The sequence below is a fragment of the Acipenser ruthenus genome, chromosome 42 (assembly GCF_902713425.1).
Source record: "Acipenser ruthenus chromosome 42, fAciRut3.2 maternal haplotype, whole genome shotgun sequence".
Classification (NCBI taxonomy): Eukaryota; Metazoa; Chordata; class Actinopteri; order Acipenseriformes; family Acipenseridae; genus Acipenser; species Acipenser ruthenus.
In genome coordinates, this window is record NC_081230.1 from 6,421,302 (window position 1) to 6,439,871 (window position 18,570).

At 44.5% G+C, this 18,570-nt stretch overlaps 2 protein-coding genes across 4 annotated transcripts in view; one reads left to right on the plus strand and one right to left on the minus strand.

Annotated features, from left to right (window-relative positions):
• Positions 1–5,664, minus strand: LOC117401146 (dnaJ homolog subfamily C member 22). 3 transcript variants are annotated; one of them, XM_034913779.2, is made up of 5 exons: positions 5,347–5,584; positions 3,570–3,770; positions 2,477–3,164; positions 1,485–1,780; positions 1–947 (listed from the first exon to the last, which is right to left on the minus strand). In XM_034913779.2, exons 3-5 carry the CDS (start codon positions 3,036–3,038, stop codon positions 765–767), a joined length of 1,041 nt encoding a protein of 346 aa, XP_034769670.2. In that variant the 5' UTR covers positions 3,039–3,164; positions 3,570–3,770; positions 5,347–5,584; the 3' UTR covers positions 1–764. The 3 variants fall into 3 exon arrangements, with proteins under 3 accessions (XP_034769670.2, XP_058867720.1, XP_058867719.1); XM_059011737.1 differs by lacking the exon at positions 5,347–5,584 and adding an exon at positions 5,601–5,664 and having other exon boundaries at positions 2,477–3,770; XM_059011736.1 differs by having other exon boundaries at positions 2,477–3,770.
• A 1,418-nt stretch (positions 5,665–7,082) lies between these two features.
• Positions 7,083–18,570, plus strand: part of LOC117967016 (protein LMBR1L-like) — a 40,764-nt gene continuing 29,276 nt past the window's right edge. Inside the window, exon 1 of the mRNA XM_059011476.1 lies at positions 7,083–7,356. Coding sequence (XP_058867459.1) covers positions 7,294–7,356 — 63 coding nt within the window. The 5' untranslated portion in view covers positions 7,083–7,293. The remainder of the gene's footprint in view (positions 7,357–18,570) is intronic.

An 18,570-nucleotide genomic window follows, 5' to 3' on the forward strand; every position in this document is an offset into this window, starting at 1 on the left:
TTTGACACACAGGAAAAAAATGTATTTTTATTTTAAAATAAGTAATTTATAAAGAAGTTCATCTTTAACTTCAAAGTAAGTAAACTTCCCTAAAATCCTTTTACAACTGTGGATTTGTTTCAATATCCAAATACGACCAATAGAGGGCGACACTTGCAACATGTTTCAGGTTCCAAAGAAGGCACAAGTCCAGTATTTATAATTATAGCATGTATGTTCAATCCAGTTATATTAAACACATATTGCATTTTGTAAATGACTGGCTTCACTGTTAAAACCAAGAGGTTTCCTTATATAAACAATAGTCAATTGTAGGCTTCTTTTTGGGGTTTCATACATGCAATATATTTGAACACCACAAGATGGCACTAGATACCAATGAATAGTGTAGAAGTTCAAGTACAATTTATTGAGCTGTTGAGCTTGAGGAGACATGCTTGTGCAATGTCACAGTGTGGTGTGTTTCTGTCAGTGCGAGAGAGTGTGTGTGTGTCCCACTTAGGAGAAAAAAAATGAAAACCCTGGCTACGCCTCTGGTCTCAGTGTGTGTGTGTGTGTGTGTCTCAGTGTGTGTGGTGTGTGTGTGTGTGTATCAGTGTGTCTCGGTGTGTGTATGTGTGTGTGTGTGTGTGTGTGTGATTTGGTCATGGCCCGTGCTGTGGTCAGTGTGTGTGTGTGTGTGTGATTTGGTCACGTCCCACACTGTGGTCTGTGTGTGTGTGATTTGGTCATGGCCCGCGCTGTGGTCAGTGTGTGTGATTTGGTCACGACCCGCGCTGTGGTCTGTGCAGTCTCAGCAGGGTCTCGTAAGCCTCCTGGATCTCCAGGAATCTGCTGCTGGCCTCCCCGGCTCGGTGTGGGTTGTGGTCGGGGTGCCAGGTCTTCACCAGCTCCCGGTACCTCTGAGTGATCTCCTCGAAAGGGGCCTCGCTACTCACTGCCAGCACCTGAGTGAGAGAGAGAGAGAGAGAGTGAGGCAGGTAAAGACAGAGGAGCAGGAAGGGAGACGGGAGACGGGGAGAGAGAGAGGGAGGGAGGGCGGCAGGGGGGGAGAGAGAGGGAGGCTGGTAGGGAATTAGGGGAGGCAGCGGGAGAGATAGTGAGGCAGAGACAGGGAGACAGGCAGAGTCCAGGGGAAGGAAGGGAAGACACAAACACACATACTGTACAGTGTCCTGAAACCTAGTCTCCTGAAACCAAGTTCCAAACCACAAAGTGGCTTCGTGTTCCCTCAGTTTTACATTTCTGGACTTCTCAAAGCCAAAGCTGGCGAGGAGATTGGGGAGGAGATGAGCTCAAAGCACGACACAGAGAGCAGGGGGCTGCAGGCCTGGGTCTTATAGGCTGCCAGTGGATTGATAATTGAAAGGGTTGTCAGAGGAACCTTCTCATCCAGGCTTTATTCTATTATTGGTTTCTTGCCGAAAGCTTCCCATTGCTTTCCATTCATTTGCACAGACAGACGCCCCCTGGAGCCCTCTTACCTGCAGTGCTGCCAGTCTCCTCTGGCTGTGCTCGCTGATAAACCTCTCCAGCACCCTCTCCCACTGCCCGGGCCCCTCTCCTCCGCCCCCTGTGAGCAGGGAGAAGGCTCTGTAGGGCAGCAGGAGGCAGGACTCCAGCAGGGAGCGCAGGGAGGGGAAGAACCACAGCCAGTCCAGCAGGGCGGCGACACTGTCCGCGGCGTAGGAGAGGGTGGCAGTGGTGTTGTAGAACACGGAGTACCCCAGGGGTGCCGAGAACGCCAGCCATGCCAGTCCGAGACGGTACAGCCTGGCACCTAGGAGCAGGTGCAAGATGTTGGTATTGGAGCACCTTAATGACAGTGTTATGGCAGGTTAAATAAATTACAAACATAAACGGGTACACAAATGCTGAGCACTAAACATGCCATTATATAGCTCTTAAATGTGCAGTTTTGAAAGAAACACATAACAAAAATTAATTTTCATTTTAAAATATGATAACCTATAACTAGGTTAGAGGAATCCCATGCTTTCACACTGTCTTGCCCTTCATGGGTTATTTCACTGGGAGAGTGAAATTGTCCCCACCCCTTCACTGGCTTCTTTCCCGTCAATAACCAATCAGCTGCTTCCCCTATTGACCGACATGACCGTCAGCCAGTAACATCACCCAGAAGACAACACGACTGAGGTGACCTAGGAAGTGCGAGTGTAACAGATTTCCTGGAAGACAGGGGAAGCAAACAGAGAGCTTTCTGGGACAGTGTAGTACCAGAGGTCATCTTTTTAAATGAAATCCATGTTTGCTATAACTTTCCAAACTGCACGTTTGAGATCTATATAGTGAATGCACAGGTCAGATTGGTACAATGCTTGTGTTATCTACTATCAGTTTTAAGCTTTAATATGGGAGCAGCAAAGTAAATGCTAGATGTGTCTCATTGTGGTCCTCACGCCTCTGAATGCTCCCAGTTTGCTTTGCTCTGCAACGTGTCTCAGACTGCCCTTACCCAGTGGTTCCTCTCGTTCCATCCCAGGCTTGTACCTGCGGTTCTGAGCTGCGGTCACACTGGCCGCAATGCTGACTGGCACGGTGCCCAGAGCGTGGCCGTAGAACACAGGCGAGGTCACCAGGCAAGCGGTCAGGGTCTTGCGGAGGTCAGAGGTCTGCTCGCCCACAGAAGACACCAGATGGACGCCCGTGCCAATGGCCAGTGGCAGCACTAGCAGGTAGAACGCACTGATGGAGGACAGACCAATCAGGGCAGCCATCCCGAAATAGATTCCAATGCACACCTGCCCAGCAAAACGGGCCAGGCTTATCGGAGGGGGTGCGGCCCCAGCTCTGACAGGCCTTCCATTGGCTGCTCGTGCGGTGGTCGGGTTGTGATTGGCCGATTCCACGTAGGCAGGTAAGCGGTAGAATTCACGTAGCCAACCCAGGCCAAAGCCCCCAAACGTGAGCATCCACAGCAGGGCGTGGCTGTCCCTCCCCAGGTAGACGTGGTGGAGCCCCACGGGGCCCCCTACTGCCCAGAGCCAGTAAGTTACCCACAGCTTCCTCTTCCCCATGGCTGCTTGTGAAGATGACTGTGGTTAAATAGAATCTCTGCTCACCAATGTTCTTTAATAGAATGTGGTTCAGTTCTTTTTTCCTATTCATAGGCAATTCTCATCCGATTTGTAGTTTGGCTCCACCTGGTGGTAATTAGATATACTGCAGGTCTGAGGTTAAGTGGGCTGTAACTTTATTCCTGAGTGCTAAAGCTCCTGGTCTAAAATCCTAATAAATATTTTAGCTCTCAATGTGATTTTTACTAGCATGGCGCCATCATGCTATCTGAGTTACATGCAATGGTTCTATAATTAAATATATAGTGGCTGCTTTAAAAAACAGGTATTGTTTACAGAGTCTGCTGCCCCCTTGTGGTTGAAAGAGAAATTGCTGGCCTAAAATAATTCTTTGTGTAGCAACAGAAATACTGTACAGTGGCTGCAATAAACATTTAAGATGCTTTCCTGTTCTAGAAATTCCATAGTGCCAACTCTGCTAAAACCTTGTTAAAATTGTCGTCTAAAATAAAGAGCATTGTTATTGAGTACCTCAAGCTTCAAGTTTATGAAGTGCAGTTGTGAAGGCGTTGCTGTTCTATATTTGCAGATTGCATGCTCGGGGGAACAGAGAGGCTGTCGCACACAGTCAATGAGTGCTTATTCCAGCACATTGGTGGAGAGGAAGTGGCTGTAGGGACCAGTGTGTGTGTTGCACTTGAGTTCTTCAGTCACAATCCCAGGGAAATAAACCTACAAGAGACAAATTTAGAACAAACTGTTTTCAAAACTACAATAAACAGATGTGTCCCAAGTGGTTATTTATTTGTAGAAATGTGAACCCGCAGCATTGATCTGGTAGGTGTAGCGGGCAGTGTGTGGGTTGCCCTGCCGTTATGGATTCTGTCCCCCTGGCAGTGAGATGAGGTTAAAAACTCTAAAACCACGAATGCAGAGGAGCCTGGCTCTTTTGCACAGCGGTTAAGACACTCGCTTGCAGTGCGCGGGGTCGCTGGTTTGACCCAGTCGCCTCCCTGTTACGTAAAATTTAATATGTAAAATTTTAAAACAGTGCGTGTGAACTCTATAGAGTTTGAGAAGCTGCCCTGCCAAAACCCTGAAAAAAGCATCTATGTATTATAAGATATATACATAGATAGGAAACTTAACATGGTAGAATTATACACACAGTGACTGAAGAGAATGTACATTTATTACATTTGTGATCTGTCTGATGTCTTATTTATTTGAGTTCTCTGTAGATAAAGCTATGTCAGTAACATACATCCTGCCACTGTAAATTCAAAACTTATATCTACAGTATGCACAGAATTGCATTGAATAAGAAACAGCAATGAATAATGAAAATCAGGTAAGTGGTATTTAAGCCATGCATTAGGTTAGCAAATAAGTTGTTAGTGTCACAGTCAAGTTTATTCATATGATTGATCTACAGTGTGTTGCTTCTTGTGTTCTCAAGATACATGTAACAATCTAAGCGTGATGATAGATGTACAGACAGAGAGACACCTCCACCTATCCCCACAATCTGATGCTCCCCATAACCTGTGCTAAATAATGGAAATGGAGATCAGAGCAGCGATTTTACAGAGCTATAGAAAGAGGTCAATGTGTCATACTTGGTGGTCCAGTGGTTAAAGAAAGGGGCTTGTTACCAGGAGGTTCCCGGTTCAAATCCCAGCTCAGCCACTGACTCACTGTGTGTGACCCTGAGCAAGTCACTGAACATCCTTGTGCTCCGTCCTTCGGATGAGCCGTCAAACAAACAAGGTCCTGTTGTGAGACTCTGCAGCAGCAGTTGTAATGCATAGTTCACCCCCAAGTCTCTGTAAGTTGCTTTGGATAAAATAATACAACAGTGTGGTCTAGGCTGGCAGGGATTAACAAACCCCCTCAATTAGCACAGCAGCTGTCTTGCCAGGGATTTCATCACCTTGCAGTGTCTTCTAGAGACAGACTGACGCAAACACACACAGGCCCTGGACTGCGCGCAGTCTCCCTACAGGCCCTGTCTCCACTGGGACCTGTAGGGAATAGTTTACTCCAGTCTATAACTAATCCAAGGATTGCTTCCTAGTCCAAGGAGTCAGGAAATCATTACCTGAAAGTGCAATTTATTTTTAAAATGTAAGTCGCTTCTAATTATCCCTGCTGGAGATGAAATCCCATGTGAAGGGGATACTAGAAGCAAAACCTTACACTCCTAGTTTCCTGTAGTCCTTTCGGGTTTGGCTAGAATCTGATAAACTCCTGATTTTCTGCAGGTATTTGTAACCTGCACGTTCACTATTTCTTACTCTCTCCTTACCTTTTCATGACTCGCAGTAGATTTTCTGACATGCTTTTAGAAATGCTGCCTGTGTCACGTGTTTTGACTATGCTCTCCTGTAGCTGCCTGCCATATAAGTATGTAGACTAGATTGGCAGTGTATATTTCCTATATATATTTCTATTACTGTCCTCTATTAATCTACATGAGGAAAAACTGAACCTACAGATGTTTTGCTATCTATTAAATCTATTAACAATTCAAATCTTTTAATTAAAGTAGTCCGGACTTACCCCACCCCACTCTCTCTCTCTCTCTCTCAATCTTTGATGTCTGTTGCATGGCCCTCAATGGACTTTATCCCCTGGGTCTCTTTCACAGTTGATATATTGCCATGACGTAACTCCGCTGTGATAAAGCGCAAGAGTGCAATTCAGTTGTGCAACAAACCGGGGCTGGACAAATCATTAGGAACACCTGCAATATTCAGCACACACTTTTGTGTAACTGGCTAGCTCCTCACGTGACTGATTCATTTGTTATGCAAATGCCACCCCTGTTTGTTTTTAAGGATCACATTACAAAAATTGATGCAAAGTAGGAAAATTGATCTTAAAGTTATCCATGTACACTCAGTGCATGGGAGTCAGTACACACGGGAACAGTTCATTCCTGCAAATATACCTAGGATGGTAGATCCATGAAAGGTGAAGCTCCTTCATGTCTAGTTGTATCTGTTTGGTTTAAATGTGTGGGTGTTCCACTGAGGACAGTCTTGAATTGACAGAAACTTTTTTTGCTTTTTCACTCCTGCGCTGTTTGTCTCGCACTTTTGCCCTGTAGTTTCGCACAAAAAAATAAATATTTTACAGAAAATGGCAGCTGAAATTACCCTTATTGACACTCCTCCTTCACTATGTAGAACTGCATGGAGCCCCACACCTCTAAAAGCCTGCTTCCTGTGAAGCTGCAGTCTCTCTGATGCCAGTAGGCTTTATCGACAGAAAGCTCTCCAACTAAACTTGGATGAAAGGTCAAGCTGCTTGAAAGCCCAGGTCTCCGGACAGGGCGTGCGGACACCAGTTTCACCAGTGCGCAGCCTTCGGGTCAGTTTTTGATGCACAGACGGATTTCAAGGCTTTAGGAACGACACTTTTGTTTTCCCATCAGTATAACATTACTAAACTTGGATCTTAAGCCTAGCTCACTCTAATGCTTTTAAGAGTTGGTGATTGATCTCCTTCCTAGTCATGGATAGTTACTTTTAAATTGTAATCTGTTCCAGTTATGAGATACTTGAACAAAACTGTAGCTAGTTATGTAACTTGTACTGTGGAAGCACTATATGCTAAAACATGTAATCAGATTACAGTTATGCTTTACATGCATGTAATAAGTTACACCACTGTTAACTGCCTGTATTGCAGGCCTGGCTGACTGTGCTTTGTCCCACTAACATACTGATTAGTATCCTTAAATCCAATCCCAACCAATCACCTCCGTTATAGCAACCCGTCCTCATCGCTGTCCAATGAAGGTTAGCGATAACTTGTAGGCATTCGTGCCCTACGGCCAATCCCCTGCGAGACTACAAATTCAATTTCTCCAAATCCACGCCCCTTTGTAGTAAAACCAGAGTCCCGCCTATTTGGTATATATTTACATAACCCCGCCCATCAAATGCGAGACCACGCCCATTTCACAACTCACTGCCGCTTCAGCGAGCCCCGCCCTTGCAAGTGTACCCCACCCCTTTGTGAAGATAATCCCCTCCCACACCTACTGCAAACCCCACCCACGTCACCGAGTCCCCGCCTCGCTCTTTTCAGTCGTGACTCGCCGCTCTCAAAGGAAAGGAAGAAACACCGGGGCTCGGTGTGCTTGTAAGCAGTTGCAGGTTCGGGTTGTACGTAGTCTGATCGCGCTGTTATGTGTTCCCGTTATTTCGTGGGTGCTCGTCCCTCGCAGTTATGGTGAGCCCGGAGGATGGACCCGGACGACGTGTCAGTGAGGGAGCAGATATTCCACAACAGGGTCCGGGAGAGCATCGTGAGTTACGCACAATAATATACACCGGCTGCCGCACGACGCAGTATATATACTGCGGTGTTGTTTATTATTTTTTAATTAAAATGTGTTTAAACGTTTAAAAAAAACAGCTGTGCTTAAGTGCAAAGGTGAGAGTCCTATTGTGTGGGCGATGTGCTGACAAATATATTTTAAACTTAATTATATATATATATATAAAAATTTGAAACTGTAGACTCGTACGATGGTAAAGAAAGGGGTAAATATATTTCAAACCAAGAAATAGGTGTTTTGCCAACTTGACACGGGGGCTGGAAACATACTGGCGTGTGTATAGTATTAGTAAAGACGACGGGCTGAACGCGGCTGGGTTATAACGTGGACTCCGCGTAATATATCCCTTATTTACTGCGAGTCGATTGAGCAATCCGCTGCAGCAGGTATGCAGCGAGTCGTGCTGTGTGACTGAGCAAAGTACCGGCGGTACAGGCAGTCCTAGTCGAGTTTAAATCCACATGAAAGTGGGACCCAGCTTGAGGCCGTGCTTCCTGCACAGAGGAGACACGGCAGCTGTTAGTGTTTGTTACATCCGTATGACTTGCAGACTGGTAACAAGAAAGTAATAATAATAACAATAAAGTTAAATACATAAGTGTCATTTTCACAAGCTTGTGACAGACATTATGGAAAGATATGAAGTTTAAATAAAAAGTGTGATTTGTATACGATGTAATAAAAATCCAGGACCAGGTTGGGAAACCCCTGCTTTTAATTCATCTTCATATGGGGTTTGTCATTGAGATTGAGAAGGGTAATACTGCATGGAATGTAGCAGTACTGATAGTACTAATGATCCTAGCCTCATACCCGCCTGTATTACAAAGGTCCAGCCTGTATTTCTTTACTGGTGGATTTGTTTTTTATTGGTGGATTTGTTTTTGGTTCAGATGTCCTGAAATAAGGGCTGTCTGTTTTCTATTCGCATCACATTAAAACAACTAGGATTAGATATTCATATGGGGCAGGTTTATAGATATTCATATGGGGCAGGTTTATAGATATTCATATGGGGCAGGTTTATAGATATTCATATGGGGCAGGTTTATAGATATTCATATGGGGCAGGTTTATCGATATTCATATGGCGCAGGTTCATCGATATTCATGTGGGGCAGGTTTATAGATATTCATATGGGGCAGGTTTATAGATATTCATATGGGGCAGGTTTATAGATATTCATATGGGGCAGGTTTATAGATATTCATATGGAGCAGGTTTATAGATATTCATATGGGGCAGGTTTATAGATATTCATATGGGGCAGGTTTATAGATATTCATATGGGGCAGGTTTATCGATATTCATATGGGGCAGGTTTATAGATATTCATATGGGCAGGTTTATAGATATTCATGTGGGGCAGGTTTATAGATATTCATATGGGGCAGGTTTATAGATATTCATGTGGGGCAGGTTTATCGATATTCATATGGCGCAGGTTTATAGATATTCATATGGGGCAGGTTTATAGATATTCATGTGGGGCAGGTTTATAGATATTCATATGGGGCAGGTTTATAGATATTCATATGGGGCAGGTTTATAGATATTCATATGGGGCAGGTTTATAGATATTCATATGGGGCAGGTTTATAGATATTCATATGGGGCAGGTTTATCGATATTCATATGGGGCAGGTTTATCGATATTCATATGGGCAGGTTTATAGATATTCATGTGGGGCAGGTTTATAGATATTCATATGGGGCAGGTTTATAGATATTCATGTGGGGCAGGTTTATCGATATTCATATGGCGCAGGTTTATAGATATTCATATGGGGCAGGTTTATAGATATTCATGTGGGGCAGGTTTATAGATATTCATATGGGGCAGGTTTATAGATATTCATATGGCGCAGGTTTATAGATCTTCATAGGGGCAGGTTTATAGATATTCATATGGGGCAGGTTTATCGATATTCATATGGGGCAGGTTTATAGATATTCATATGGGGCAGGTTTATGATTCTTAGATTCTTACCAGCGCGGTAAGAACCGCGCTGGCACACTTCAGGCTTTTAAGCAGAAGGCTAGCGGTGGGGTGGGGGTTGGGGTGGGGGTTGGGGTACGGGTGGTGGTGTGGGGGTGGGGTTGGTAGGGGGGGTGGGGGTTTGGGTCCTGTGGCAGTGTGAGGACCTCAAGGCACACTCCAGGCTTTTAAGCAGAAGGCTAGCGGTGAGTTCAGCAGAGCTCCGATCCCCGTGGGAGTTTGTTAATCCACAGGAATAGTAGATATTTAAATACATTCTCATTAGTGCTGCCCATTATTCCAATACATTAGTGCTGCGAGCACCAGCCAATACACCAGCTTTGCAGTGGTACTACTAGCCAGAGAGACTCTGACTGTGCAGCAGCTGTGTGTGTGTGTAGTGCTTGATATGGTATTATGAACTCTGTGTGTGCATTGATAGTCAAACTGTTTTATTAAGGACCCTGTTGCAATTGTATCAGTTGGAAATTTCCTAAATGGTCAAATACAAGCCTGTATGTACTGGTCACACTGACTACATTATCTGCTTCAGTGGGATCTTCTTACAAAGGGGTGAGGCCCTGGGGGGAGTACTCAGATTTGTAGTCAAGTGCTCTGGACCGTGGCTTGCATGGCGTGTTTGACACTCTGCTGAAGACTGATGCCTGGTGTGTTTGTGATGAGAGTGAGTTATCTGCAAGCTGAGCTGAGTCTGAGCACTGCCTGATCTGTGTGTGTGTGTGTGTGTGTGAGAGAGAGAGAGCTGTACTGTACAAATCAGGATCGTGGGATATATTCTGTGTGAGAGCTGTACTGTACAAATCAGGATCATGGGATATATTCTGTGTGAGAGCTGTACGGTACAAATCAGGATCGTGGGATATATTCTGTGTGAGAGCTGTACTGTACAAATCAGGATCATGGGATATATTCTGTGTGTGAGAGAGCTGTACGGTACAAATCAGGATCATGGGATATATTCTGTGTGAGAGCTGTACGGTACAAATCAGGATCATGGGATATATTCTGTGTGAGAGCTGTACTGTACAAATCAGGATCATGGGATATATTCTGTGTGAGAGCTGTACGGTACAAATCAGGATCATGGGATATATTCTGTGTGAGAGCTGTACGGTACAAATCAGGATCATGGGATATATTCTGTGTGAGAGCTGTACTGTACAAATCAGGATCATGGGATATATTCTGTGTGAGAGCTGTACTGTACAAATCAGGATCATGGGATATATTCTGTGTGAGAGCTGTACGGTACAAATCAGGATCATGGGATATATTCTGTGTGAGAGCTGTACTGTACAAATCAGGATCATGGGATATATTCTGTGTGAGAGCTGTACAGTACAAATCAGGATCGTGGGATATATTCTGTGTGTGTGTGAGCTGTACAGTACAAATCAGGATCATGGGATATATTCTGTGTGAGAGCTGTACAGTACAAATCAGGATCGTGGGATATATTCTGTGTGTGTGTGAGCTGTACAGTACAAATCAGGATCATGGGATATATTCTGTGTGAGAGCTGTACGGTACAAATCAGGATCGTGGGATATATTCTGTGTGAGAGCTGTACAGTACAAATCAGGATCATGGGATATATTCTGTGTGAGAGCTGTACAGTACAAATCAGGATCATGGGATATATTCTGTGTGAGAGCTGTACAGTACAAATCAGGATCATGGGATATATTCTGTGTGAGAGCTGTACAGTACAAATCAGGATCGTGGGATATATTCTGTGTGTGTGTGAGCTGTACAGTACAAATCAGGATCATGGGATATATTCTGTGTGAGAGCTGTACAGTACAAATCAGGATCGTGGGATATATTCTGTGTGTGTGTGAGCTGTACAGTACAAATCAGGATCATGGGATATATTCTGTGTGTGTGTGAGCTGTACAGTACAAATCAGGATCATGGGATATATTCTGTGTGAGAGCTGTACTGTACAAATCAGGATCATGGGATATATTCTGTGTGAGAGCTGTACGGTACAAATCAGGATCGTGGGATATATTCTGTGTGAGAGCTGTACAGTACAAATCAGGATCATGGGATATATTCTGTGTGAGAGCTGTACAGTACAAATCAGGATCATGGGATATATTCTGTGTGAGAGCTGTACAGTACAAATCAGGATCATGGGATATATTCTGTGTGAGAGCTGTACAGTACAAATCAGGATCGTGGGATATATTCTGTGTGTGTGTGAGCTGTACAGTACAAATCAGGATCGTGGGATATATTCTGTGTGTGTGAGAGCTGTACGGTACAAATCAGGATCGTGGGATATATTCTGTGTGTGTGTGAGCTGTACAGTACAAATCAGGATCATGGGATATATTCTGTGTGAGAGCTGTACGGTACAAATCAGGATCGTGGGATATATTCTGTGTGAGAGCTGTACAGTACAAATCAGGATCATGGGATATATTCTGTGTGTGTGAGAGCTGTACTATACAAATCAGGATCGTGGGATATATTCTGTGTGTGTGAGAGCTGTACTATACAAATCAGGATCGTGGGATATATTCTGTGTGTGTGTGAGCTGTACAGTACAAATCAGGATCGTGGGATATATTCTGTGTGTGTGTGAGCTGTACAGTACAAATCAGGATCGTGGGATATATTCTGTGTGTGTGAGAGCTGTACGGTACAAATCAGGATCGTGGGATATATTCTGTGTGTGTGTGAGCTGTACAGTACAAATCAGGATCGTGGGATATATTCTGTGTGTGTGTGAGCTGTACGGTACAAATCAGGATCGTGGGATATATTCTGTGTGTGTGTGTGAGAGCTGTACTGTACAAATCAGGATCCTGGGATATATTCTGTGTGTGTGTGAGAGCTGTACTGTACAAATCAGGATCCTGGGATATATTCTGTGTGTGTGTGAGAGCTGTACTGTACAAATCAGGATCGTGGGATATATTCTGGTCCTTGCTTCGCACACCACATTTTGTAGAGTTCTAAATACTTTTGTGGAAAAGCTACTAATTGTTGTTAATGATAATCTGCAAGGGGGTGTTGCATAGCAGTTTCACCCAGTCCAGGTTTTACTTCGAGTTTGATTGTCTCCATTGCATAGGTAACAAGCTCAGATGTGTCTTATTAAACTCCTAGCAAAAGCAGGAATGGATCAAACTGCTGTGCAACGGGAGTCTTACTCCCTTCCCTGGATTCAGTTTTTTCCATTTGACCATCTGTCTCTCACACTCTGCACTGTGAACACTATAACTTCACCAGACTTCACATACATTCCTAGCCTCCTGATTTGTAGCATTTGGCAATGATCTGGTAAACTCTCAACTCTGTAATGTACATATACTTTGAACCTTTCAGGTTGTGTGTGATTTGAGGTACCTCTGTACTATACGGTATGTACTGGTTAGACGTCAGTAAGGGAGTTGACAATGAATCTAAACCAGCAGGATTAATAGTTAAAGGCGTCTATTACAATAGACCCTAGATGCCTGCGTCACTTGCCTCTGTGTGTTTCTCTTTGCTCTCCCAGCCCAGCAGCAGCAGTGTGATGATGTGGAGGAATAGGGAAGTGATAATGTGGACTCTGACATCCAGCTGGGTTACAGCATGGAGCTGGGAAGAGACCTTTAGACTCGCAACACAGACTGACACGCTTCTGTCAATACTACTGATCAAACGTGTTGACGGAAACTGAACAGCCCGACCGCTGTTAACGCAAAGTCAATCTAAATAGTGCCCGAATCCGAACCGTTTAAATCTGCTTTTTTAGATCTTTCTTTACTGACAGAAATAGCTAAAGATCTGTGAACGTAAACACGCATTGGAAAAATAAAACTACTTTATGTCTTAGTTATGTATAAGTTTTGCCTTTCCTTTTTTTTTATTGAATATTTTCAAAGATGAGCAATTCAACTCTACATTGCTAGACCAGTTAACGCTCCCTGTTGAGTTAGCAATACAAACTGTACTGGTTAATGGTGAAGCGTTTTTGTAATGGTGAACTGGAGGTGTTAGATTCTGTGTAATGTCCTGAGCGTTTGAACTATGATTGCACACATGTAAACACGCTGGTAAACTTAAATAACTCATAACAAGCACTGCAGTAAAATTACACTACATGATTAATGTATATGACTGTATACAACAGGAATGTCTATATAAATACTACTGTAAGAATACTAAGGTCAGCATCTGTATTTCACATGCACATTGAAGGAACGATGGCATTCCTGTGGTGTGTTACAAACTCGGGGAGTTCTGTTATTCAGGGTTAGAAACTAACATTGTGGTACTAGTCTTAAGGACTAGTACCTTTTGAAACTTGCTAGTCCTGATGTAAACTTACCAGTCCTTATGTGAATTCCTGAGTCGGAATCAACCACAGCTATTAGGGAAAAGCCCAGCTACAATAAACATGAACGCTCATTCCCAGATACATTGATTGGCTTTGTGCATCTCCCTTCCCCACATTCCGAACCCCAATAAAGTCTGTGTGGAAAACACGGTGGACAGCATGTTTCGCGTAGCATATCACTGCCTCAGTAATGGAACTCTCTGTAGAACTGTCCGAGATAACTTACACATACTCAGCAGTTGCCTTTCTGGTTAACTGGGCTGGACGCTGGATCCTCTCAACAGCATACACTCCTGTGCCTGTGTAGAATTTCTATAGGATTTCCCCACATGTAATCCTTTTGCCTCGTCCAGCTCGCACCTCCATTCAGAGTACAGTCGTGTGTGTTGCAAGAGCGCGAGCTGTTTGATGAAGCGCTTTTAACTTTAAAATCACAGAGGTGTTTATGGTGTGTCGGGTTTGTTACGCTATTGATGGGACTTGTTTGGCAGTCTTTGCCTTCAGTTTCGCACAGTTATATTGATTACTTGACTTTTCTTGCTAGTCACAAATGTGTCACTCTGGCTTTTGTCATGCTGGATTTAAGTGCAAGCCTGTGAACGTGTGAGTAAATCTATACACTTTTTTTTTTAAGCACTCGCCCACAGGAATACTGAGACACAGAGTCCTCATCAGTTTTAATTTGCCTCGGGTGAACAGGTGAGCGTGGGTTTCTAACCCTGATAATTGCCATGCTTTATTTGCCTTTCCATTATTGAGCAATAACAGAATGTCTGACCTCTATTGAAAACAATGAGAGAGCAGTCAGGTGGTTGTGATTTCTGATAACGTTTAAACTATATAGTAAACTACAGTAAAGCACAGAGTCCCTTCTGCATCCCCTCTGCAGAGTTTTTATAATGCAGTTGCTGGATTCAGGATCCATTCTTCCCTGTGTGTCCTGGTGCTCTGAGCTCTACAGCAGGCGCAGTGTTCCTCATGGATTATCCAGCCCAGGTCACGCTGTCCAGCACAGAGCTGCCGGGATCAGGGGATTACTCTGTGCGCTCGGCAGGGCAGAGATGGGGGGGTCAGCTGGGTTCCGGGGATCAGGCAGTGTGGCAATAGGGTCAATCCACGAGAAAGTAACATTTGGACACTCCACATCAGATATAAGGTGGAATAACCATGGCTACACTATTTTTTTGGCTTGTTTAACAACCATGCGGCAAAGCTAAACTGATTAAAGAGATTGGAGAAGCTGCAGCGGTGGGCTGCAGAGCTCAGGTTCGCTTTCCTGGTGCACTGAATGCATAAGACTCTCAAACATACTTTACTATGATACTATTCCAGTTGTATTTTGTTGCTTCTTGCTTTCTAATACAAGTTTTCTCAGTGGATATATTCTCTTACTATGTATAATAATATGCAGTGGTATTCGGCAGGAGGGGTGGGGGGGGGGTCAATTCCTGTTCAGTTTCAATTCCTTTTTGAAATCCATTCCCATTCCCTTTTAATCGATTCCAACACACTCTCCATCTCTCCCCGGCGCTCTCCCTGCTCATGATCTCTGGTTCTCCACTCTCCTTACTCTCCATCTCTCCCCGTCGCTCTCCCTGCTCATGATCTCTGGTTCTCCACTCTCCTTACTCTCCATCTCTCCCCGTCGCTCTCCCTGCTCATGATCTCTGGTTCTCCACTCTCTTTACTCTCCATCTCTCCCCGGCGCTCTCCCTGCTCATGATCTCTGGTTCTCCACTCTCCTTACTCTCCATCTCTCCCTGGCGCTCTCCCTGCTCATGATCTCTGGTTCTCCACTCTCCTTACTCTCCATCTCTCCCCGGCGCTCTCCCTGCTCATGATCTCTGGTTCTCCACTCTCCTTACTCTCCATCTCTCCCCGTCGCTCTCCCTGCTCATGATCTCTGGTTCTCCACTCTCCTTACTCTCCATCTCTCCCCGTCGCTCTCCCTGCTCATGATCTCTGGTTCTCCACTCTCCTTACTCTCCATCTCTCCCCGGCGCTCTCCCTGCTCATGATCTCTGGTTCTCCACTCTCCTTACTCTCCATCTCTCCCCGGCGCTCTCCCTGCTCATGATCTCTGGTTCTCCACTCTCCTTACTCTCCATCTCTCCCTGGCGCTCTCCCTGCTCATGATCTCTGGTTCTCCACTCTCCTTACTCTCCATCTCTCCCCGGCGCTCTCCCTGCTCATGATCTCTGGTTCTCCACTCTCCTTACTCTCCATCTCTCCCCGTCGCTCTCCCTGCTCATGATCTCTGGTTCTCCACTCTCCTTACTCTCCATCTCTCCCCGGCGCTCTCCCTGCTCATGATCTCTGGTTCTCCACTCTCCTTACTCTCCATCTCTCCCCGGCGCTCTCCCTGCTCATGATCTCTGGTTCTCCACTCTCCTTACTCTCCATCTCTCCCCGTCGCTCTCCCTGCTCTGGTTAGCTGTGTGGTAGTTTCTCTTGCAGAAACGGCATCAGGCCTTCAGCCGTTTTGTACACAAACTTTGGATTAAACATAAAATATACCACATCATTAATGTGTGCAAGACTACCTGTCACAGCATGCACGTATATGATAAAGTAAATATTGAATACAAGAATAAATGGAGCCTTACTGTATAAACACAGACTAACACACCTATGTTTGGTATGGGTATTGTTGACATTGATTTTAAATGTTTCGAAAGAGTAACCTTTCATACAGTCCATTCTGTGCTGCTGTGCAGGCAGCTTTTCTAGCAGGGCTATCTCCAGGGGATTGCGTTTGACCAGGTTTACTGTCAGAAATCTAGTTTTACCCTGAGCAGCTCAAAATCCGGTATACAGAGGTGTATTTCACACTATACTTCAATGGAAAGATTCCCTGCACTCTGATTGGCTGAGGGATGTAATCTCTAGTATGTGCCCTTGTTTGTAAAAATAGATCCAACAATATCACTCCGCCAGGCTTATTTGTAACAAATTGAAATGCATTGAAAGTACATTTCAACCTTTTAATACAACATGTCAGTTGAAGAATGGGTCAGTCCAAACCTATACAAGCACCTCGGAGATGTCTAGAGGTAGAACAGAGAGGAGTACTGTCGGACACTTGAGCATCAGATTCCAGGGGAGTATGGACACCCACTTTTACCTTGTGTTGAATATTCTTATTAAATAGAATCAGCTGGAAAATAAAAGTATAACCAGATAACAGTAAACCCCCCCCCTCAAATGAACAGGCGGAGAGAAACTCTTCTGTCCTGCAGAATGAGGGTTCATCAGATGTTTTGTAACCGCATGCGTTTCAGGCAGTGTTAACATTTACTCGGTAATACCGGACAATGCCCCTCTTGTTTAAATAATGGAACTCTATTGTGTAAGTTTTGAAGTTGTGTTTCTGTGGGATTCTGGGCTGGGTTTGACTCCAGCTCCAGGTGTTTCAACTTGGGCCGCTTCCAAACCTCCATTCAGTTGACTCTGTACGTGAGGCAGGGGGTCGGTCAGGGCTGCTAGGGCCCCCTCTCTGTGCTGTGTGTGCGCCGTGGGCCCCATGTGAACGGTGTGGTTATGGTTTGTACCATTTGCCTTTGTCTGGCTGCCTATCTGATTCTTCCAGATTGCCAGGAGTGGCTTTGAATTGTAAATGAAAGAAGGGGGACGGGGAGCTGTCGGCTGGCCCCCCCTGCTGTGTTGAACTGAAACCCAGGAGAATCGGGTAACGCTACCCTTGGCAATATAGATCACAACAAATACTGCCAATGCTCTTGCCAATCCACTCTTCATACACATTTAACAAGGTCTGAATAATAGTATTGTAAAACACACTTTATACACTTGCCATGAATTTCCTCAGCTCAGGTATGAAACAATAACAATGTATTTGGATGAGAGGACTGGTAGTTCTCAGCTGTGGATTGGGAGACATGTAATCATTTTAGTCCTGCACCCTACTGCTGTAACAGGACTTCAGATACCAGGGTTTGTCTGCCTGCACCCCAGACCTCCCGCTGTATCCTAGACTCATCCTTACTGGTTTCATTGGAGCCAGATCCTTAAAGTACTGTAGTCTGCAAGATATTTTGGTATCCTGTTATGAAGAATGTCAAAAAAAAGAATCAGATCCCTTTGAATTTCTCCCAATGAGAATTGATACTAGAGTAGGTCATTAAATCATGATGGTACACCATTTGTGTGTGTGCGTGCTCGCTCGCTCTCTCTCTCGCTCTCTCGCTCTCGCTCTCTACTCTCTCTCCACTCCACTCCTCTTGCTCTCTCTCGCTCTCTCTCTCTCTCTCTCTCTCTGGAGGGACACAGAGCACTGCCTCTCCAGTAGCACTGTATTGATTATCTGCTGGAGCTGATTAATAAAGAAGCTCTGGGTGTGGGGGAGGTTTTCTTCGGCAGGGGTGTGACCTGTATTCTGGGGAGCCTGTTTCACAGCTGCTGCGTCAGTGTTGCTTCTGCAGTTATGTTAACGGATGAAGTTCAGTGAGGTCTGTTTTAATACAGTCCTCTTCGTTCTAGTTAGATCGTTTCCATGAACTGTTAATTACATGAATTCAATAATTCTAATTGGGTGCAGAAGCTAGATCGCATGACCTACAGCCAAAAGTTTTGCAGCACCCTATAGAGTGAACTAGTTTTGCTTCATTAAAGTCGAATGAAAGCTGCTGAATAATGTCACATTAACATATTGAATTATTCCATATACTTAATGAAAAACTGACAGATTTGCAAAATGTGACATTTCAAAATCTAACATGAAATACTGTACTACTGTTATGGCTTCCGGCAGACTGTTGCAATTCTGTCTCAATCCTAAATTTGTAGGTGATGCAGAAGGTTTGTCCATAGCTGTGCTCCACATTGCTT